The 23,052-nt window shown below is 44.7% G+C and overlaps 1 protein-coding gene across 4 annotated transcripts; it reads left to right on the top strand.

The window, feature by feature from the left end:
- Positions 1 to 880: 880 nt before the first annotated feature.
- Positions 881 to 22,123, top strand: LOC100278712 (uncharacterized). 4 transcript variants are annotated; one of them, XM_008674445.3, is made up of 12 exons: positions 881 to 1,903; positions 3,368 to 3,393; positions 9,887 to 10,051; positions 17,249 to 17,325; positions 17,687 to 17,746; positions 19,724 to 19,941; positions 20,252 to 20,322; positions 20,414 to 20,470; positions 20,997 to 21,064; positions 21,136 to 21,242; positions 21,380 to 21,447; positions 21,628 to 22,097. In XM_008674445.3, exons 1-12 carry the CDS (start codon positions 1,120 to 1,122, stop codon positions 21,772 to 21,774), a joined length of 1,848 nt encoding a protein of 615 aa, XP_008672667.1. In that variant the 5' UTR covers positions 881 to 1,119; the 3' UTR covers positions 21,775 to 22,097. The 4 variants fall into 4 exon arrangements, with proteins under 4 accessions (XP_008672667.1, XP_008672669.1, XP_020405246.1 ...); XM_008674447.3 differs by lacking the exon at positions 21,380 to 21,447 and having other exon boundaries at positions 947 to 1,903; NM_001361340.1 differs by lacking the exon at positions 17,687 to 17,746 and having other exon boundaries at positions 1,010 to 1,903; positions 21,628 to 22,123.
- The last annotated feature ends 929 nt before the right edge of the window (positions 22,124 to 23,052 follow it).

Here is a 23,052-nt window from a genome sequence, read left to right as displayed (position 1 = left end):
ATGGATGTAGATTAATTTGAACTGGTGCTTTATTTAGAGGTATATAAACTACTAACTAAATCAATTTACATTTGTTTTTTGAAACACTTAGAATGATTTTCATTCTTTATACTACTCTCCTTTATTCCTCTCAACTAAAACAACTTGCACAAATATTTAAAGATTTTCTGAGAACTTTAAATATAGACTCAAAACTTACACAAATATTTTCAAGGACTTTATATGGGTTCATGTTTAAAGTCTTTGTAAAATTTTGAAAGTATTTGTGTAAGTTATTTTTGCTAAGAGGACTACTCTTTAAAAAATGAAGATTGTTACTAAGTGTTCTAAAAAACAAATGTAAAAATTATTTATTTAGTATTTAGAAGAAATGACACTTAACTTGCTCAAAAAATGATCCCAAATTTCAGTAGTTTAGTAATATTATTTAATTACATATAGGAAAAGTGCTAGCTTAAGAATTGAAATAGACAAAACCGATGTCACAATTGCAACGTCACGTCATTAAAACCACTCGTTATAGTGATCCAACCTTTCAGAGGGTTATTTGTCTAATTTTATAAACTTGAAGAGTTAAGTAATTGATTTTGAAGGTGAGAAAGTAAAATAGACTATACTTTAAATGGCGAGGGTGTTATGTAGTTTCTTTTTATTTTTCAGATTGTATATCTCGTTCCGATTACCCAAGAAAAAAATAACGACACGTGACCGCGTGATTCTCGTTGCCGGTATCACCATTCGACGCCACCTTCCTCCTCGTCTTCTTTCCTCCGCTGTCTCGGCCGACCCCATCCACCAGTCTAACGGGTAAACGCCAGTCCAAAATACATGTACCCACGAGATTTTATCCATGACAGGTGGGTCCCGTCTCTTGCATACCCCACATGGCATTGGGCAGGTCATTGTAGTTAGGCCCACCGAGCGCTGCCGCCCGTCTCCCTGCGCGAGCCCGCGTGGCTCTTTCTCTTTGGGTCGTGGAGAGGGACACGCCTCTTACCCCACGACTGAAAAAATTCTGGAAATCGAAACCCACCCTCGAGCGACGCCAAGCGGCCAAGACGGAGAGGAGAACAATTGGGGACGGGGAAAGTCCAGGGGGAAGCCACGGCCACCGGCGCGATGAAACCGTCGCTTTCGAAGAAGAAGGGCAAGAAGAAGAAGAAGTCCTCGCTGCCGGCCGCCGCACCGGCCCCTCCGCCGGCGGAGGGCGCTGCGGATACGGAGGCATGTCCCCCGCTGCCCGGAACCATAACCCTAACCGCTGCCACCGCTGCTGCGGCGGTGGTTTCGGAGACGGAGTCCAGCAGCAGCGGCGAGGCCTCGACGTGCCCATCCGCCTGCTTCACCGCAAGCTCGTCTGGGACCGCGTCCTCGCACTCCTTCTCTGCCTTGTCCTCGTCGGCGTCCACAGCTTCGTCGTCGGCCGCCGGCGAGGAGCGGCGGGACCTCACCTGGCTGCTCGACGCATTCGCCAGCGCCACCTTCGACCAGATCGACTCCGCCTACCGCGAGGCCGGAGGGGACCCTTTCGTGGCCGCCGGTATCCTGTCCTCCACGCAGGACACTCACCCGCCGCAGCCCCCGCAGCCGGCGCCGCAGCCCCCGCCGCCACCAGACCTCTCGCCGCGCAGTGGATCTGGTGGAAGGAAGGCTGGTCGGAGGCCCAAGCGGGTTGCCGTGGCCGCTACGGGCATGGTCGCGGACGTGATTGGCAAGGAGTACACGCGACCCGCGGCTAATTCTGTAGTAAGCATGCCAAATGCTTGGAAGGGTCGGGACGGGGAGAGCGATGGCAGCGGGTCTGGTGGCCGCAAGGACAGTGTTGAAGAGGCAGAGCAGTTCCTGTGCTCCATGCTCGGGGATAATTCCGAGCTTGGCATGGGTGTTGTCAGAGACGTGCTAGGTGAGGCATTTTTTTACTTGCTGGTCTATAGTTGCCTGTTCAGAATTCTTCATTTTGACCAATCGGTGCCATGCCGCTGTTTTCATGACTCGACTGAATTCTGGACCTTTAATTTGTAAATCCTATGCCCTTAGATGCAGCGAGTGTTCAAAAGATATATATACAAATGTTCTATTAGGAGCAACATATTACAAGAACATAAAAATGGATCCTTTAGATCAAATATTCAGTGATTTTTTAGCAAAGATCTTATGAAAAGAATGAACTTCTGGCTTATTGTTGTTCAAACATGGACTGGAAAGCCATTAGCCTCTTCCCTTTTGCCCCTTTATTACATGGGAAAATTTTAAAGGGTGATGATGGCATTTGAGTTCTTGGTCTGCTATTATATTTTTTCAGTTCTGTGTGCTTTGCGGTGACCAATGAAAATGGAAATGAGTAATATACTGTCTAATTAATTCATGATGTGTGGCAAATTGATTGGACGATGCCACTTACAGCGTCAATGTATCAATGGGCAAGGCAAAGATGATGGATTGGTGGCTATGGGCGAGAGGTCCTTTAGTCATGGACATTTGCATGATTGGATTTTCAGTTAGTCATGTGAAAGGACTTGCAAGGTTCAGAGAAAGTAAAGTATGGCCAAGGTCCAGTTGCACCAGTTAAGTGGATTGATGGCTTGCTGCTATGGAAAAATGTATTTCAGCCTTATTAGCTGTGCTTACATTGGGATGTTAAGGGGATTGTTGCTTTTACTCTTTTTTTTTGCTAACTTTATGGGAAACCTAGACGACATTTTGGTCAACTGAAAGATTCAATTTTTTCGTAGAGTTGCTCTATTTGATAGACTTATTGCCAAACCACTGCATTTTTTACTTGTTCTATTAGTTGCAAATTCTGTTATTTGTGCAATGATTGGGTGAATTGATGTTTCAATTTTGGAATGGGATGTACTTTTTTCGCTACTAAAAGATTTGGTTTTGGCATATCTTTGTGTTCTCAACTAAATTGATTAATCTAAGTACATTTTTTTGACCTGTGGGGGTAAGATAGCTTCTGGGCATTGTATTAAGAAGAAGACCTTCTCATGTAGGTGAAGAAAACCTTCAAACTCCTGCCCCACCCATACACAATTGCCAATAGCACCGTAGGTCCGTAGCCCATGTCAGAGCAACCGCGACAGGGGCCAAGCCTTAGACCTGTGCTTCGGTGTGGGATAGACGATGAGATTTTTTTTAACCCCCATCTGAAATTTGCTCCCACGGGGAGTCGAACTCAGGACCTGAAGAGTGCTACTCAGACCACCTAACCAACTCAGCTAGAGTCCCTTTCGCTAATTTAAGTATATTGAAATTAGCTTCTAGTATTTGTTTTAACTTTTATTTCTACAACTTGCACACCATGTATATGTTGATCTGATTGGAAAAATATCTCGTGTTGATATTTCATCTCATCCATTTGCAGGCCAGTATGGGTACGATGTTGAGAAGGTAAACATTTATTTTATTGGCCGCATCTCCCAGGGACTACTCACTGGGTTTATACCTTTTTTCCCCAAATTTCAACAAAATCCCACCTAATGGTTTGAGTAGAAACTAGCTTGTTCTCTGTGTTAACCATGTTTTATTTTTGCCAATTGCCATTAAATTGACTAGTACGCGCCACATTCAGGCCAGATAACACCTTGTTCTGGGTAGCTATATGATGGAATAAGTCTTGAGCATCTGTGGAGGACAGCGTGCTACAGGACTGAAGGGACAACATCCCCTTTAGCATCTAGAGGACAACGTGAGCTTTTTGACTGTCCTCTTTTAGCATCTTAGCATCTAGAGGATAACAGGAGCTTTTTTGACTGTCCTGTTTAGTCTCTTTTAGCTTTTAGCATATAGAGGACAATTCTGTTGTGTAGTGTGGTAGTGCAGCCTCTAGGGCTATAAATATGTGTCCCCAACCCTTAGATGAGTATGACATTTGAGTAATGTGTGAGAAATAAACGAAAATTGCCCCAACTCGTAGTGTCGTCCTGTGGATGAGAGTTAGAGTCCCTCTGCTTACAATTGGTATCAGAGCCAAACTATCCTGCAGCCTAAACATCTCTTGCTCAGAGACCGAGGTCGCCGCGGCACAAGAACGCGAGCGAGCAGTAGCAGCGGCCGCAGCGACAGTGGCGAGGGCAACACGGCTGGCGGCGGAATTGGCAGCAGCAAGAGCGGAAGTAGAAGCAGCGGAGGTGGCGGATGCTACGCGTGCGGCAGCAGCAGAGCTCGAGGCTCCGCGCGGCAGTAGAGCCGGCAGCTCTGCTTATGTAGACGACAACACCGACGAAGAGCTCAGGCTGGCGAGGGAAGCAGCGCGAGAGCAGGCGGCACAGTGGGCAGCCACGCATCCCCATGGGGGCGCGCGTGACGGTAGCCCAGATAGGCGCCGACGCGCCAACGACGCTCCGGGCGAGGGCGCACGCGACGGCAGCCCAGACGGGCGTAGACACGCCGACGGTGCTCCCGGCGGCGGCGACCGAGTCGACGGAGATCGCAGCCTCTACAGGCGGTGTGAGTCTCCCTCCCCGGATCGGTACCATGGTCGCCGCGGGGCCCAGGCCATTGTCAGGGACATCGGTCCCGGCGGTGGGTGGCCTACCCTCACCAAGACCAACTACGTCGAGTGGGCCGCGGTGATGAGGGTACGGCTCCAGGTTCGCCACATGTAGGAAGCAGTTCGGTACGGCGATGTCGACTACCACGAGGATCGACGGGCGCTGGATGCCCTTATTGCTGCAGTCCCACCCGAGATGCAGTTTTCACTTTCCCAGAAGCGGACTGCCAAGGAGGCCTGGGACGCCATCGCTGCGACCCGCATCGGCAGCGATCGTGCCCGCAAGACCACACTGCAGGCACTTCGCAAGGTGTGGGAGAACCTGACCTTCAAGCCAGGTGAGGATGTTGATGACTTTGCTCTCCGCCTCAACACTCTGTTGCAGAAGATGGTGCAGTTCGGCGACGACACCTACGATGAGGAGAGAGCTGTTGAGAAGCTCTTCCGTTGCATCCCCGAGAAGTACAAGTAGATTGCTCGCTCGATCGATTCTCTGCTAGACCTCTCCACGATGACGATCGAAGAGGCGATAGGACGTCTCAAGGTGGTCGACGGCGATGAACCACAGGCTCCCTCTGGGCCTATCACTATCGGCGGGAAGCTACATCTCACTCGGGAGCAGTGGGAGGCCTGCTAGGGTGACAAGAAGGGGGAGTCCTCCTCGACACGAGGTCGCAAACGCGGCAAGCCGCGCAAGGCGCGTGGAGGCGCCTTGGCCGGGGCGTGAGGACATGCTGAGGATGGTGCCCGTGGAGGTGCCCAAGGCGGCGCCGTCGGCAACAAGAAGTCGACACGAGACGACGACTGTCACAACTGTGGCAAGCTTGGCCACTGGGCCAGGGACTGTCGATAGCCACGACGTGGCCAGGCCAACGTCGCACAGGCGGAGGCGGAGGAGGAGGCTCTGCTCCTAGCACATGCAAGCATCGAGCTATCTCCAGCGGCATCGGCCGCAGTAGCACTCCTCCACCTTGATGAGTCGAAAGCACGCGCTTTCCTCGGCGACGACTCCAGCAAAGACATGATCGAAGGATGGTGCCTCGACACCGGTGCCACTCATCACATGACCGGACGACGAGAGTTCTTCATCGAGCTTGACTCTAGCGTTCGAGGCTCCGTCAAGTTTGGGGACGCCTCCGGCGTAGAGATCAAGGGCGTCGGCTCAGTCGTCTTCACCGTCGCGTCTGGTGAGCACAGGCTGCTCACCGGAGTCTAGTACATCCCCGCGTTGAGGAACTCTATCATTATCTTGGGACAACTGGATGAGAACGGTTCACGCGTGGAGGTCGAGCACAGAGTCGTGAGGATTTGGGACCCCTCTCGTCGCCTTCTTGCCAAGGTACATAGGAGTCCAAATCGGCTTTACATCCTCAACGTGAAGGTGGCACAACCTTGTTGCCTTGCTCCTCGTCGGGACGACGGGGCATGGCAGTGGCACGAGCGCTTCAGACATCTTAACTTCGAGGCCCTGAAGCGGCTCAGTGCCAAGGAGATGGTACGAGGTCTGCCGTGCCTTGACCATGTGGAGCAATTCTGCGATGTCTGCGTGTTGATAAAGCAGAGACGGCTCCCCTTTCCCCAGCAATCGAGCTTCTGAGCCAAGGAAAGGCTCGAGCTCGTGCATGGGGACTTGTGTGGCCCGGTGACACCAGCCACACCAGGAGGACGACGCTACTTCTTGTTGCTCGTCGACGATCTCTCCCGCTACATGTGGGTGATGATCCTTGGTAGCAAGGGAGAGGCTGCGAACGCCATCAGGCGTGTGCAGGTCGCTGCGGAGGCGGAGTGCGGCTGCAAGCTGCGCGTGCTGCGCACCGACAACGGCGGCGAATTCACGACGGCTGAGTTCGCGTCGTACTGCGCGGATGAGGGCGTTCAGCGCCACTACTCCGTACCGTACAACCCGCAGCAGAACGGCGTCGTCGAGCGCCGCAACCAGCCGATTGTGGGGATGGCTCGGGCTCTCCTCAAACAGAGGGGAATGTCGACTGTCTTCTTGGGAGAGGCGGTGGTGACAGCGGTCTACATCCTCAACCGCTCGCCCACCAAGGCACTCAACGAGATGACACCGTACGAGGCTTGGCATGGCCACCAAGGAGCTTGGTCACATCGGCAAGCTCGACGACAGGAGCACCCCAGGGGTGTTCATTGGCTACGCGGAGGGCTCGAAGGCCTACCGCATCCTTGACCCATGAACACTGTGTGTGCGCACGACGCGCGATGTAGTGTTCGAACGAAGGGCGAGGATGGGCCTGGGACAAGGCGGTGGACGACGACACGACTCCGACGTATGACGACTTCACCACCGAGTACGTCCACTTTGAGGGAGCCGGGGGAGTAGGCGACCCTTCTTCGAGTAGGCCTACCCCAGCCCCCAAGTCTCCACCGACTCCAACACCACGCTCTCCAGCTCCGGCTACAACGAGCTCTTCGCCACCACGCAATCCAGCCACGACTCCGGCTCCAGCGAGCTCTCCGTCACCACGTACTCCAGCACCGACGGTACCCTCCCCGGGAACATCCTCTCCGATGCCAGCTCGTGTCGAACATGACCTAGTGGAGCTCGTGACCTCGCTCTCCCACGACGAGGAGCGCGTTGACGCGTGCTACGACGGCAAGCCGTTGCGGTATCGAAAGGTGGAGGGCCTTCTCATCGACCCGTCGATGCCGGGCCCGATGTCTCGCATTTTGGCAGGAGAGTTGCATCTTGCATGCGACGATGGCGAGCCTCGGTCTTTTGCGGAGGCCGAGAAACACGCGGTTTGGCGTGCCGCGATGCAGTCGGAGATGGACACGGTTGAGACGAACCACACTTGGGCGCTCGCTGATCTCCCTCATGGTCATCGCGCGATTACCCTTAAATGGGTGTTCAAACTGGAGAGGGATGAAGCCGGCACCATCGTTAAGCACAAGGCCCGCTTGGTGGCACGCGGTTTCTTACAGCAGGAGGGGATCGACTTCGACGATGCTTTCGCCACCGTGGCACGGATGGAATTTGTGCGACTCCTTGCGTACGTTCATCACATGGACGTCAAGTCGGTGTTTCTTAACGAGGACTTAAAGGAGGTCTACGTACACCAGTCGTCAGGTTTTGCGATCCCTGGCAAGGAGGGCAAGGTGTTGCGCCCGCGCAAGGCTCTCTATGGCCTGCGACAGGCACTGAGGGCGTGGAATGCCAAGCTGGATTCCATGCTCAAAGGAATGGGCTTCACGCCAAGCCTGCACGAGGCGACCATCTATCGACGGGGCAATGGACGAAGTGCCCTGCTAGTGGGTGTCTACGTCGACGACTTAGTGATCACCGACGCCAACGATGCAGAGGTGGCAGCATTCAAGGAAGAGATGAAGACCACCTTTCAAATGAGTGACCTAGGGCATCTCTCCTTCTACCTAGGGATTGAGGTGCACCAGGGAGACTCCGGGATCACACTTCGCCAGACCGCCTACGCCAAGCGCATTGTTGAGTTGGCTGGGCTCACCGACTGCAACCCAGCTCACTCTGATGGAGGAGAGGCTGAAGCTGAGTCGTGACAACACGACGGAGGAGGTGGACGCTACACAGTACCAGCGTCTTGTGGGGAGCATTCGCTACCTCGTCCACACACGGCCTGACTTGGCATACTCAGTCGGCTACGTTAGTCGGTTTCTGCAGCGACCGACGACGGAGCATGAGCAGGCTGTGAAGAGGATCATCCGCTATGTTGCGGGGACTCTCGACCACGGTCTCTACTACCCGAGGTGCCCTGGGGAGGCACACCTTGTCGGGTACAGCGACAACGACCACACCGGTGACATCGACACTAGCAAGAGCACAAGCGGGATCCTCCTCTTCCTTGGCAAGTGCCTCATTAGCTGGCAGTCGGTCAAGCAGCAGGTGGTTGCCATGTCCAGCTGCGAGGGCGAGTACATAGCGGTCTCCACTGCTTCGACTTAGGCGCTCTGGCTGGCTCGACTGCTCGGTGATCTCCTCGGGAGAGACACTGGAGCGGTGGAACTCAGGGTGGACAGTCAGTCCGCTCTAGCATTGGCCAAGAACCCCGTGTTCTATGAACGGAGCAAGCACATCTGGGTGAGATACCACTTCATCCGAGACTGCTTGGCCGAAGGGAGCATCAAGGCGCGCTACCTCTGTTCTTAAGGCGTCGCCTAGGCGTCGCCTAGGCGATGCCTAGGCGTCCGGGCGGTGGTCTAACGCCTAGGCGCCTTGCCCGCCTACCTCGCCTAGGCGTCACCTAGGCGCCGCCTAGGCGTCCAGGCGGTGGTCCAACGCCTTGGACCGCCTTACCGCTTTAAAAACCATGCGCGCTACATCAGCACCAAGGATTAACTTGCAGACCTGTTCACCAAGCCTCTTGGGAGGATCAAGTTTCTAGAGCTTTGCTCCAGGTCCGGGATGACCCAACTTTCCCACAAGACGACGCCCAAGACTCAGGGGGAGAATGATGGAATAAGTCTTGAGCATCCGTGGAGGACAGCGTGCTGCATGACTGAAGGGACAACATCCCTTTTAGCATCTAGAGGACAGCAAGAGCTTTTTGACTGTCCTCTTTTAGCATCTTAGCATCTAGAAGACAACAGGAGCTTTTTTGACTGTCCTCTTTAGTCTCTTTTAGCTTTTAGCATCTAGAGGACAATCCTGTTGTGTAGTGTGGTAGTGCAGCCTCTAGAGCTATAAATATGTGTTCCCAACCCTTAGATGCGTATGACATTTGAGTAGTGTGTGAGAAATAAACGAAAATTGTCCCAACTCGTAGTGTCATCCTCTGGATGAGAGTTAGAGTCCCTCTGCTTACACTACAGGTATATAATATGTAGTACAGACACTCCTGTGGGTTAGCGTCCTTGATATGCTAGTCTTTTGCATGTGGCTGTCACGGGCCAGTGGCTGCTATTCAGGACACTCGTGAACTATTGATTGATGTGCCCGATAGTCCGATACTGCTAATGTTAGCTGTAGTATTTGTCTATTTAGTGCACTATTTTTAAAAGACCGTCTTGTTTTTGTAAGAGCTTTCTACCATCTATCAGTCTAGTAGCCCTTGATGGTTTAGCATCAATTAGTAAAAATATAACTACAGTGTGCATCAATGTGATGGAAATTCTTTGGTTGTTTGGTAAGCTCAATAATATTTTAATTCTTCACGCCAACTGATCTTTTGCATTTAGAGCCAAATGGTTTTATTGATGTTTCTTTGACCCTCTTGTTCCTTTTCGAGGATTTCATATATAGTTCTTTGTGCTTAAGGAAGAAGTTACAATTACTTATGAAACCACTGAGAAGTTTTGTTTTTTTTGTCTTGTTCCTTCTCATTGCCAGGAACAACTCGCTGCTTTGTGTTCTGAATGGATATACTGTTGGTTTGTACAGTTGTGCTAATCAAGTGCTTTCAGGCTTTGGATGCATTGCTTGATATATCTGGTGTGTCTTCAGTTGAAAACATGGAAACAAACCATCAAAGTGCCAGAAGGAATGACACATGTCATCTAGATATGTTTTCTGGAAATGGGCTATCAGTGGAGAATCTGACTGCAGGGAATAGAAGAAGTCTACGCCAGGTGTTTGCTTAGCACAATTTTAGTTTAATGCTCGCTCTCTTGGATGCTAAAGATATGCATTGATATTTTGTATGGATGAAAAATGAAATTTATCTTTATTAAGTGCTGTTTGTATTAGGAAAGGTTGAGTTCACTAGAAATGTTATTTTTCTAAAAAATGAATTTGTATGAGATCAATCACTATAGTATTTCTGAGTGCATGTACTGGAACATTGACCATAAACATTTGGAGCGTATTGCTAAATAGAATCAGTAAGCTTAGTTTGCCAGAAATGTTTTCCCCTACCATTGAGACTAAATGGAAGGGTTGGAAGGCGAAGGGGATAGACAATACCAGTTTCAAGCTTTGGTACACAAGGACAACCATAAATAAAAATGAAGTAAGTTTTGATTGATAAGAGTCTCAAGTATGGTGTGGTGGATGTGAGAAGGCAAGGAGACACAATTATCTAGCTTGTCGTGGGTGATTTTGTTTTGAACGTAATTAGCGCGTATGCCCCCATATGAGCCACAATGAGAGTGCCACACATCATGAGTTATTATACTATTAAAGAGAAGAAAGAATGCTACATACGTCTCTACCATGATAGGAGGGTGGACAACATAGAGAAGTATAAGATAACATTATAGTAAAGAAGACTGCAAAGTGACTTGTGAGTGTGGAAAAGGGTAGGGCGTATGAGGATCTTTACCAACATTTGAGTACGAAGGAAGGAGAGAAGGACATATATAGGATGGCTAGGGTCGTGAGAGGTAGACAAACCAAGTTAAGTGCATTAAGAGCATCTCCAGTAGTTCCCTAAACAAGCCCCTAAAATCAATTTAGGGTGTTATTAACAAAAAATCATGCCCCAACAGTTCCTTGAGTAAGGTCCCCAAATATACCAACTTCCTAAATGTCCCTATTTAGTCCCCAGGCTTAGGGAGCTATTTGGAACTCCCAATAGCCTATTTCGCATGTCAACCGTATCGTAAAATCACTTGTCTGTTATTGAGTTCGCACTCGTGTACAATTGATGCACTTTGAATAATTTGAGTTGCGGAAAAGATGATTTCATCATCCTCGTTTATAAGTCTAAAGTTGAACCATCCAAAAAATTTAAAAAAAAACGTCCGACCATGATTCATAAAAATGAAAATAGTAACCAAGAGAAGAATACAAATTATTGAACTTTGTTGTACAAATGAAACTAAATTTAAAGCTACGAGTAATAATTAGAAAAGTCGAGTTAGTATAAACAACCAAAGAATTGGGAACTGTTGGAGGCTAAGGTTGTTTTTGTTCCCAATATATATATATCTAACAACTTGTTAAATCTTAGTTTGGGGAGCATTTTTTCTCGATATTAAGAAGAAGAAAAAAGTCCAAAATGGACCCCGGTACAAGAATACCCTCCTAAGGAGGTTTAAAACAAAGAAATAGGAAACTATCCATGATCATATAAGAAACAATTACAACCCTACAGCAAGCAGCTAAGAGACACGGGTGGTGGCTGCAAGAAAGGAGAGACCCTTAGCTCCCGCCATTTCCCACAATTGTTGTTCCTCCGTTGCCTGATAGAGAGCTGCGGAAACACTAGGAGATAATCCATCAAATACAATTCTATTCCGGTGATTCCAAAGAATCTAGGTACCCAAGGCATCAAGAGAATTGAGACCCCTCATAGCCATATCTCCATAACTTTTGTCAATCTTCTCCCACCATCCCATAAAAGACTCAGTACCAAATATAGGAGCAAGACTATACAATCTAAATTGGTGCATCAACAGGAACCAAAATTCCCTCGCGAAAACACAGGAAACCAGAATGTGATACAAAGTTTCCGAATCCTGATCACATAAAGGACACCTCTCTAGGTGGTCCAGTCTTCTCTTTGCCAACCTATCAGCTGTCCAGCACCTATTTAGCGCCGTCAGCTAAAGGAAGAAGTGGCATTTAGAGGGGGCCCAAGTTTTCCAAACTCTTTCATAGTGACTGAAATGAACAGACCCAGTGAACAACCTTCATATACAGCCTTAGCCGAATAAGCCTCATTTGTAGCCTTAGCCGAATAAGCCTCATTTGCAGCAATACTGAATATATGTTTTATCTTCCACATCTGGTAGCAGCTCAAAATCTGAAATCAGATTCCAGAGATGAAGATAATCCAGTAAGACCCATACAGAAAGAGTTCCTGTGATACCTGAGATCCATCTTCTATTTGTCAACACCTCCTGAATCGTTCTTCTGTTAGTGATTCTTTTCGGAATGACATCAAATAATCTAGGTATTAGATCTGCAATTTTCTGCCCATGAATCCATTTATCAGTCCAAAACAAAGTATTAGCCCCATTACCAACCTTTGAAGTCAACACCATCGAGAAGAAAGCCCTTGCTTTGTCCGGCACCTGGATAGGTAGGCTGTCTTTTGGAGCCAAAGCCACCACATGCACAGGGCCCAGCTGAGCTCCTTAAGACTAGAAATGCCAAGACCACCCAGTTGGAGGGGTCTACAAACTCTGCCCCAAGCAACCAGGCAGTGCCCTCCTCTGACCTCCTTGTGCCCCCTCCATAAGAAACCTCTTCAAATTTTGTCTATAGCCTTGATAGCTCAAGGGGGATATTTACCGCCATAGCGAGATATATAAGCATTCCAGTAAGCTCATATTGAACTTGCACTTTTTTGCCAGCTCTTGTCATCAAATCTGCTTTTCATCCTGGGAGTTGATCAACAATTCTATCCACAATAGACTGCACCTGATCCTTGGTGAGATTTTTCAGTGACAACGGCAGTCCCAGGTATCTACAAGGAAAAGTTGAGATGTCACATGGGAGGAGGCCCTGAACCACTTCCAACTCCACATCCCCACATTGAATGGGATAAACACTAGACTTTTGTTCGTTGTTGCGGAGACCTGAAGCTTCACCAAAAAGATGTAATATATCTAGAGTAATAGTAATATCCGCAGCAGATGGATGCAAGAAAAGTGCCACATCGTTTGCATACATAGATACCAGATGTAGATGGGTTCTGGGAGAAAGATCCATGAGCAGACCTGCGTGTTTAGCTCTAGAAAACAGCAGGCCAAGAACATCCATTACTAGAATAAAAAGCATGGGGGAGAGAGGATTCCCTTGTCGGAGTCCTCTCCTATGGTCAATAGGTCCTCCCGGAATGCCATTCAGAAGCACCTGAGTGCTAGATGAGGATAGAAGCCCACAAATGATGCCCCTCCAAACTTGTCCAAAGCCAAGACACTTCATAACCTCGATGAGAAAAGGCCAAGAAACCGAGTTAGAAGCCTTAGTAATATCAAGCTTTAGGAGAAGACGAGGCCTTTTTTGTTGATGAAATAGTCTAGCAGTTTGTTGGACCAACATGAATTGTCTTGAATGAAACGTCCCTTAATGAAGGCACTCTGAATCGGAGAAACCATATCATTCAACCTTTGACTCAACCGATTGGCCAATAATTTTGTAATCAGCTTTGCAACACTATGCACTAAACTGATTGGCCTAAAATCTTTGACTTGAACAACCCCATCCTGCTTCGGGATCAAAGTAATGTAGGCCAAGTTCAACAAGCCAAAGTTGTCAAACTTCCTGTTCCAAACCGCGGAAACAACTGCCATAAGGTCCACCTTGATAATGTTCCAACAAGATTTATAGAAGCGCCCAGTGAAACCATCGGGACCTGGGGCCTTGTCATCAAGTAAACTCCTGATTCTATTCCAAACTTCAAGTTCTGTAACAGGTTCACAAGATGTGCCAGATTATAAGTTGGCATATGAAATAAGTCAATAGTCTGCTCCCTATCCCCATATTCATCAATTAGCTTGGCATAGAAACTATCCACCACTGCCGCGTTTTCATCATGACTAGTGAGGATATGATCTCCATTCATCAGCCGTGCAACAAAATTCTTCCTTTTTCGATGTCGAGAATGCATATGAAAGAGTTTGGTGTTAGCATCCCCCTCTTTAAGCCATGAAATTCTCGATCTCGATCTTGCAATGGTACGCTGAAGCGATGATAAAAACAGGGAGTGTTTTTTCAGCATATTTCTTAGCCAGATTTCAGCCGAGGACAAGGATCTACCATCCTGCACTATTTCTAGTCTATGGAGAATTTCTCTTGCAGAGCCAACTAAGACCTCACATGTCCCACATGCTTCCCACTCCAAGATTGCAACTTCCTAGTTGTAGCCTTTAACTTCAAGTCCAAAGTCATAAAAGGGCAATTTACAACTGTCACATCACAGATTCCCAAACCTCCTGGACAGCATCATGGAATCCCTCCAACTTGGACCAAAAGGCTTCAAAACAAAATTGTCTTTTACCCATTTTATTGTCTTTTTTAGGAAACTAATGGAGACGCTCTAATGATATAACAGAGCACCTCTTGGTGAAGGAGGATGATATCCGACATTGGTGTCGAGAGTATTTTAACAAATTGTTCAATAGGGAGAATGAGGACACAATATTTCAGTTGGATGACTATTTTGATGACACCAATAGGCGTTGTATGTAGGATCCAAGAAACTGAGGTTAGAGAGGCATTAAAAAAAGATGAAAGGGGGTAAGCAATGGACCCTTATGGTATCCCAATGAGATATGGAGATGCTGGGATATCTATAGTATGGCTAACTAAGTTGTTCAATCATATCTTCCGATCGAACATGATGTCTAACGAGTGGAGAAGTATATAGTTACCAATCTTCAAGAATAAGGGAGATATTCAAAGTTGTACTAGTTATCGAGGAATTAAGTTGTTGAGCCATACTTAGGGGTGGTAATGGATCACAATCCAAATGTTTCGTGACAATTCGTTTGAGCTCTTAATTAATTTCAGTTCAAAAATGAATAGAAATAAAAGCATGTTTCTAATCTGATCCAATCTTTAAATTTTATAGTGCAAAATTTAGAGCCCATTACCACCCCTAGCCATACTATAAAGCTGGGAGAGAGTTATCGAGCATCGTCTAAGAGGAATAACGAGGATATCTTTGAACTAATTTGGTTTCATGCCTAGAAGGTTTAACCATGGAAGCCATTTTCTTAATAAGGCAAGTGATGGAGTAGTATAGGGAGCAAAAAAAAGGACATATGCATGATTTAGAGAAGGCTCATAACAAAATACCAAGGAATATTATGTGGTGAGTTTGAACAAATATAAAGTTCCAACAAAGTATGTTGGGCCAAGAGGCTTTCTCTCTTAACGACTCCCATTCTTGGGATATAGTGGGGAGAGTTGCTTTAGCAGTCTGTCTCCTGTGGAGGTATGTTTGTATTGTCCTTTTTGGCCACCGTAAGGTGGTCTCTTTGTATCTTATATTGGTCTACTTTGGACCCTCCTTTTCTTAATATAATGTTGCGCAGCTCTCCTGCGCGTTTGAGGAAAAAAGTATGTTGGGCTCATTAAGGACATGTATAACAATGTCGTGACTAGTGTCCGAACAAGTAATGGTGACATAGATCGATTATAATAGGATTACATCAAGGATCAACTTTGAGCCCGTACCTTTTGTCTTGGTGATGGATAAGATAACAAGGGACATACAAGAAGATATCCCTTAGTGTATGTTTTTTTGCTGTCGATGTAGTGCTAGTTCATGAAAGTCGGACAAGAGTAAATAGGAAACTAGAGTTGTAGTGGGAGAGTCCAAAGGTTTTAGATGTAGAGACCAATGTTTTCAAGTCGGACGACTTGTTGGTCGTTCTGACTAACCGACTAGGGCGATTAATCGCGATTAATCACGATTAGTCGGACGATTTGGACGATTAATCGTGATTGGTCCAAATTGACTTGGATGATTAATCACGACTAATCATGATTAATCGGACGACTTGAAAACATTGGCAGAGAACTAAAATCGAATGTATGGGATGTGGTTTCAACACTACTGCACATGAGGAAGGAGACATAAGTTTGGAAGGTCAAATAGTGCCCAGGAAGGACACATTTATGTATTTAGGGTCAATGCTACAGGGAGACGAGAATATTGATGAATACGTTAGCCATAGAACCAAAGCTGGATGGATGAAGTGGCGTCAAGCATCTGACATTTTCTATGTGGCAAGAGGGTACCACAAGAGGGTACCACAGAAGCTAAAAGGAAAGTTTTATAGGGTGACAATTAGGCCTGCTATGTTGTATGGTGTAGAATATTGGCCAACAAAATGATGACATGTATAACAGATAAGTGTTGTGGAGATGTGTCTATTGTGGATTTGTGGCCATACAAGGGATCGAGTCTGGAACGATGATATACGTGACATGCTAGGTGTAGCACTAATTGTAGAAAAGTTAGTTCAGCACCCGTTGAAATAGTTTGGATATGTTCAACGCAGTGAGATTCTAAGGTGCAATAGCAATAGAAAGAGAGACAATGGAAAGGTCGAGGTTGAGTTAGTAAAAGGAGACTTGAAAAGTTGGAATATACTCAAAGATTTTGTCTTGAATAGGAGTGCATGGACAATATTTATCCATGTGCCTAACCTTGACTGTTGGGTTTCAACTCTAGTCTACCTAACTTGCTTGGGACTAAAAGACTTTGTTGTTGTATTGAGGTTTGGCCCGTTTGGGCACGATGATTTACTACACAATCATGAAAAAATATTCAAATATATGTGTTTTGTTATCATTTTGATCTCTGAAACAAGAAGATAACATGTTTATTTAGGCTGTCAGCATGGGTGATGAATTTTTAATACATGCAGATTTGTCATATATAACTTAAGGTCTTGTTTGGTTGTTCCCATTCAATGTGGATTGGAGGGGATTGAGCTAGATTGAGGTGGATTTTGACTTGCTATGGATTTAAACCGACTCAATCCATTCAATCCACATGGATTAACATCAAACCGAACATAACAAGTCCTTAATGTGATTTTGAAGCTCTTATGCTAAATATTATCAGTTATTTTTTGGTGTCTTTTGGTCTCTAGTTTGTTGCAAACCATGATAGTTGCAGCTGGTAGCTAGCAATTAACAGGAAGGAAGTAAAACATTTGTAGTTATCTTGTTTATTGTGGGTTGCCTTTTGTTCCAAACTGATGAAAATACTAACTTAATTGGGAATGATGTTCTATTAAGTTTGCTATTTACCTCCGAATGGTTTTTTGTGCTCCTGAATTTTGTTTGTGGTCAATATGTTTGTTATACTTTCCATATGAAATCCCTTTTTATAATTCTAATTTTTAATTAATTCTACTCAGTTGACAGATGAGATATCCAACACTGGGCTCCAGTCTGAATTAGGACACGAGTTTTTATGGGGTGAACCTCAGATCAGGTGAATCAACTCGGCTAAATTATTTGGCCAAATATTCAGTTTACTATCATATGTGCTTAGTAAAATTTTGTTTGGCATCACTGGTATATATCGCTTACTTATAGATGTAATATGCTGAAAGAAAAAATTACAGAAATGATGATTTTGTAGGGATCCTTTCCCTGTCTTACCCCCCGCAGGTCAAGTTTTTTTTTTTCTTTGTAGTTCTGAACTTATATAAATTTGCTTTTATTCGATCAGCTGTTGCATTCCAGCATTCTTGACAGGCTATAAAGATCAACTAGTAGGTGGATCTACTTTCTAGAAACCGTATGTGGAGTTGCTTTTTGTGGGGATTGCATTGTTGATTTGAATATTGTAGTGACTATGAAGGATGCCAAATTGAGGTTCAAGTATCTTCTGAACCCATCCCGCCAATTCGGTAAGGGTCTGGGCCTATAGGGGCATGCAGCTGTCCTGTGATATTTCCCAATTAGCCTGAGCTGATTCACAACCACTATTTTCTACTCCTAACGTTCTAAATTGTATGTCATTTTGGCTTTTATAGGCACATAGTTTTTTTGCTATGCACCTAGATTTGCATTTTGTTTTTTTGAAGAGAAGCTGTGAGGAAAAACCCCACATCAAAATCATTATTAAATAATAATAAAAAAGAAGCAAGTCAGAAAACAGGGTTACAGGGCGAACCAGCGAGGCAAATCATGAGAGAAGGGGGGGGGGGGGAGAACTAGCTATCTGAGTTTAGCCATGATGATATTAGATTTGCATTATGTTTAAGGTACACAGTAATAGGTACGTGTTTAGAAAAGCCAAAATGCCTTACAATTTGCGATGGAGTGAGCATTTTGCACTACTCCCTAGCTACAACCATGGATATTTTGTTTAAACGTTGAGACCACCTTTTCCTCTCACTTTCAATTCGTTGTCATTTCGGTGTTTTGGCTGTTATCACCACTCCAAATTGAATAACCACCTCAACTCCCTTTCGTGCTATTATACTATGATGATAACTGTTATGAATTGCACTTATATATTCAATATGAGGGCACTAGGCCTGAATATATATATTGATACAAGATAGAGACTGTGTACAACAAAACCTTTATATATGAGACCGAATACAAGGACACATGCATAAGGCATCTAACACCCCCTCAAATTCAAGGTGGATCAAACACATCGAGTTTGGAGAGATAAACCTATGCCGAGCTCTGGTCTGCGCCTTTGTGAAGAAATCAGCCAACTGAAAGCTTTGAAGGCACATGGCGAAGATCAATCATATCATCATGAACCCGTGCACACGTGTAATAGGCATCAACACCTATATGCTAAGTGAACTCATGCTTGACTGGTTCACGAGCAATACTAAGAGTGTCTGTATTGTCAGACAAAAGAGGAGTCTGTGTAGAAACAGAAACACCAAATTCAACCTTTATAGTCATGAGCCATAGCACAACTCAACCTCTGCACTCGAATGAGAAATTGCTACCTACTTCTTAGTCTTTCAAGCAAATGAGGGAACCACCAAGAACAGAATATACAGAAAGAGATCAACGACCAGAGAAATCACTAACCTTGGTAGCATCACAATAAGCTTGGAGTTGCAAAGTGCTAGAGTGTGGAAAGACCATGTGTCTAGATATTACTCTCTCTATTCCAAACAGTAGGAGTTTGGTTTTTTAGATACATTGGATTGAGTAGTATTTTTTATAATAAGCAGGAGAATTTTGTACTATTTCAAACTCGACCCGCACAGGGGGTGGAGGTAAGATAGCCCCCCCCCCCCCCCCCCCCCCCCCCCGGACATTATATTAAGAACTTCTAATGCAGGTTGAGAAAACCCTTGAACCTTTGCTCCACCCATACATAGCGGCACCGAAGCCTATGTGAGAACGACGCGACTGAGGCTGGACCTTAGACTTGTGGTAAGGCGTGGGACAGACGAGGGCTTTTTTTAACCTCGACCTACATTTTGCTCTCTTGGCGAGTCGAACATATGACCTGAGGAGTGCTACTTAGACAACGTAACCAACTCAGCTAGAGGCCTTTTCATGAACTGCATATTATTTCATTAAGAGAGAGCTATACTAGTTTATTTTTATGCCACTGGATTGGCTGTTTAGTGATTTTCTCATAATTTTCTAAGCAAACCTCATTTATCCCTTGAGTCATCACTGTGCTATGGTCACACTTTGTTTTGCTTCACCTCATGCCTGTTTGATTTACTGAGCACACCTCCTTCAGCATAAACATGTTGATGCATGTTATTACCTTAATAATGGTTGGCTTAAATTCTCCAGCTACAAATTGTTAAAGCCTTTAATTTGTGCAACTATATATTTCGACCTGGGTTCATGTAACTGGCTGTTTATCACAAACTCAATATTTTGTTCTATAGCTATGCGGAGGCTGTTAAGGAGGCACCACGCTCATCAACATTGCCGTCAAGATCAACTGTAATGAAAGCTGGTCCACAACAAGTCCTGGATTCACTGTTTAAAATTCCTGAAACACGCACGTATGAGCCAAGTTCTATGGACTGGAAAAAGGTAGTAAAGAAACTGCAAACAATCAATTATACCGCTGCATCAAACAATCACGAAAGGCCTAAGGATGGTATGTAATATTTGTGTAGCTGACCTTATTTATTTGGATTCAGTTCCATGCTTATCTTTATGTTTAAGTAAGTCCACATTAAAATAGAGTGCCGGCCTATTGCTCCACGGGGACCTGGCCTAATCACTTCCACTGAAACAAACTTTTGACTGCCTACACAACTTTTTTCTTCTTCTTTTAGGTAATCAGTGTCCTAACACTGAAACAATTTTTGATAGTTTTTTTTTGCAGTTACATGTATCCTTCTCGCTCACCCATTTGCTATTACATTTTTTTATTGTTGATGCAACTATTATTGCTTTATGTTAAGGGGGTGGCTATCGTGAGCTCCGTGGTGTTGCTGCAAGGCATTACGATAAAATGAAAGAATACTATCAGAAAGTATGTCTTTTTTTGGCGAGTTTTTCTGTAGCCAATTTGATCATAGAATTTCCTTTTTTGGTGTTTTTATTGTCTCATTTCTCCCTGGCAGGCTGCCTTTGCATATTCGAAGGGTGACAGGTCATATGCTTCTTACCTTGCTGAGGAGGTGAGAATTTGAACTGTGATAAGCAAAGGCTAAGTTGTCTATGACATTTAAAAAACAGAAACATGAAGTTCTTGATCTTCCATGTTAAATGGTAGATGGGGCTGATGTGCTAATGCTATGCAGAAAAAGCTAGCACATCATATGCTTTTACCCATAATAAGGGTCTATACTCGAATGCTCCTGTTAGCAGTAACACTATCATCCAAGAGTACATACTTGGTGTGGTGTATGCAGGATGGTCTACTGATGCTGTATTCCTACAGAACAAAACCTAGCAATGCGGGCATTTTCTCCCAAATATGTGGCCTGATGCATATAGTTTAGAATTCCTATTTCGGTGTCAACTCACCGAATTATGGTTTTTGTTCATACTGGAATGCTCCTGCCAGCATTAACCCCATCACAGAACAAAACTAACAATTGTCTGCACTTAGGCGGTTGAGTGTCAGTTACCCCCCAAGTCAGGAGTTAATACTGCTTGTGCTGTTGTGCATCATACCAATAATTTACTTTCTCTTTGTTTTAGGGGAAACATTATCGAGAACTAGGTCGCATAGAAGACGAGAAGGCCAGCAGGAATATATTTGAAGCCAGGTAATAGTTGCTCATTCAAATACTTTTGGTAATTTGGTTCTGACTTCTGAGATCTAATCTTCTGTTTGCAGAAATAAGCATATAACGAACACAGTAACCATCGACTTGCATGGCCAACATGTCCAACATGCTATGAACCTTCTCAAAATTCACATGATGATTTGTATTTGCATTCCATGTGAGTACCACACAAGATTCGGTGCTGTAGTCTCTGCCAGTGCTTTAATTCACGCCACTCAGCTGTCTGTGTTTTATCTCATGCTTTATTGTGCCTTTTTTGTGTGTGTGTGTTTTATGCCTTTGTTCCTTAAACAGCTGTCTTACTGAGGGTAATTACCGGTTGTGGTTCAGAAGGTACAGGGAAGGGAAAAATAAAGCGCTCGGTAAGAAAGTACCTGTTTGAGTAGTAATTCTGGTTATTCTCAAAATGTGGCTTTCACAGGAGTTGCACTATTATTTTCAATTTGTATGCTGCGATTGTATGTTTCAGTGTAGTTGGATTTTGCTGTGAAGGCCTGAACAATGTTCTTGTTGTTGAACTTTTGAAATGTAAATGGTGGCAGGTTATAGAGCTTGCGGAGAAGGAACATATTGAGTGGCGCGAAGAGAACTCTGGAACTGTAGCCCTTCGACTTGGTGGGCCAAGAGAGTATCGGTTCCTTGAGCATGAAAGCGATTCTGACCTAGTGGGGAACTTTAACATAGATTAACTTCTGATCTAATCTATGTATTCCCGTATTTATGTGTTATAGCTATGGATGCTGCCTAGGTTGCGATGTAGGCTGTAGTTCTGACACAGAAGCTCGGTATTGTAGTTGGGTAAATTATGGTGTAATGTTGACCCCAGGCTGCTAACTGTGCAATCACAGAAGCTCTGACTGTACAACCGTAGCCCTTCTGTGAGCAATGCAACACAGGAACCGTAATCATCGTGAGTTGAAGAATATCATACTATGGCCGATTGCCACGGGAACCAATTTTGGCCTGTACCAACTGGAACTTACGATTTGTATGAAAATATATTCAACACTTAGGCCACAAATATTACTTATCATGTTCAACTGAATACTTTTGAAATGTACTAATATTATAATGTGTTATAAAGTATCATTAGACTAAACATATACTATAATATGTAAGTCCTAAACGAGATCCTATTTTAAAATATAGAACTTAAACATAAAAAACATGCTCAAACAGGGATCCTATTTTATAAAAAATCATCTACCGATTATAGTGTTCATTATTTTGGGTTCTAAATATAGTACCTTATACACTAAACCCTATCCTCATTTTGTACATCATTTTTAACCTTTTATTTTTCTAAAAAATATAATATATTTCCTAATAATATAACATAATGCTCAATTATTTGAGTTGTAAACGTTTTTTTGGCCCTAAACACTTTAATCAGATTCTGTTTTGATTTTTAAGATTTAAATATAGAACTTCTTGTTAGATATGCTCCAACATATTTTATTTTTATACTCCATCTATTTTAATTTATAATTTGTTTCACTTTTTTTGATTGGCTCACCTCATTCAAAAAAAATTCATACTTAACATTAATCTTTATTGTGATACAGTTTAACATATAAAATATTTGATAATGTGACTTTGAATTCTCCATTTCTTCTAAAAAATAATAATCCTTGCCGATCAAATTTGATAAAAAAAAGTAAAACAAGACGAAGTAATAATTATGATTAAAAATGTAAATGTTTTTATAAACATAGTTACCTTGAAGTTCATGTGAGTAGTTAGAAAATAATATTTATATTTATTTTTTGGACGAAGAAAGTATTAAATCTATACTATACTTAAAGCACCTGTTTCAACGGTCGTCATGCATCATTTTTTTACAAATAACCTCTCATAGCTATAGCACAGGCACGTCATGGCGGCCTACTAACTGTGTCGGGCCAGCCCGGTAGCCCGTCGATCCATTTAATTAAATCAGCGTAACAACGCCCGACACGGGCTAGATG

The sequence above is a fragment of the Zea mays genome, chromosome 3 (assembly GCF_902167145.1).
Source record: "Zea mays cultivar B73 chromosome 3, Zm-B73-REFERENCE-NAM-5.0, whole genome shotgun sequence".
In the NCBI taxonomy this organism is placed as follows: Eukaryota; Viridiplantae; Streptophyta; class Magnoliopsida; order Poales; family Poaceae; genus Zea; species Zea mays.
This window is presented reverse-complemented; position numbering and strand designations above follow the sequence as displayed.

What these genes read in the sequence shown, in the direction of transcription:
- LOC100278712 (XM_008674445.3), top strand. Translation starts at nt 1,120, where the DNA reads ATGAAACCGTCGCTTTCGAAGAAGAAGGGCAAGAAGAAGAAGAAGTCC. An exon ending in ATGGGTACGATGTTGAGAAG is followed by an intron (nt 3,394 to 9,886) that starts GTAAACATTTAT and finishes AAGTGCTTTCAG; the next exon opens with GCTTTGGATGCATTGCTTGA. An exon ending in TGGGGTGAACCTCAGATCAG is followed by an intron (nt 17,326 to 17,686) that starts GTGAATCAACTC and finishes TGAATATTGTAG; the next exon opens with TGACTATGAAGGATGCCAAA.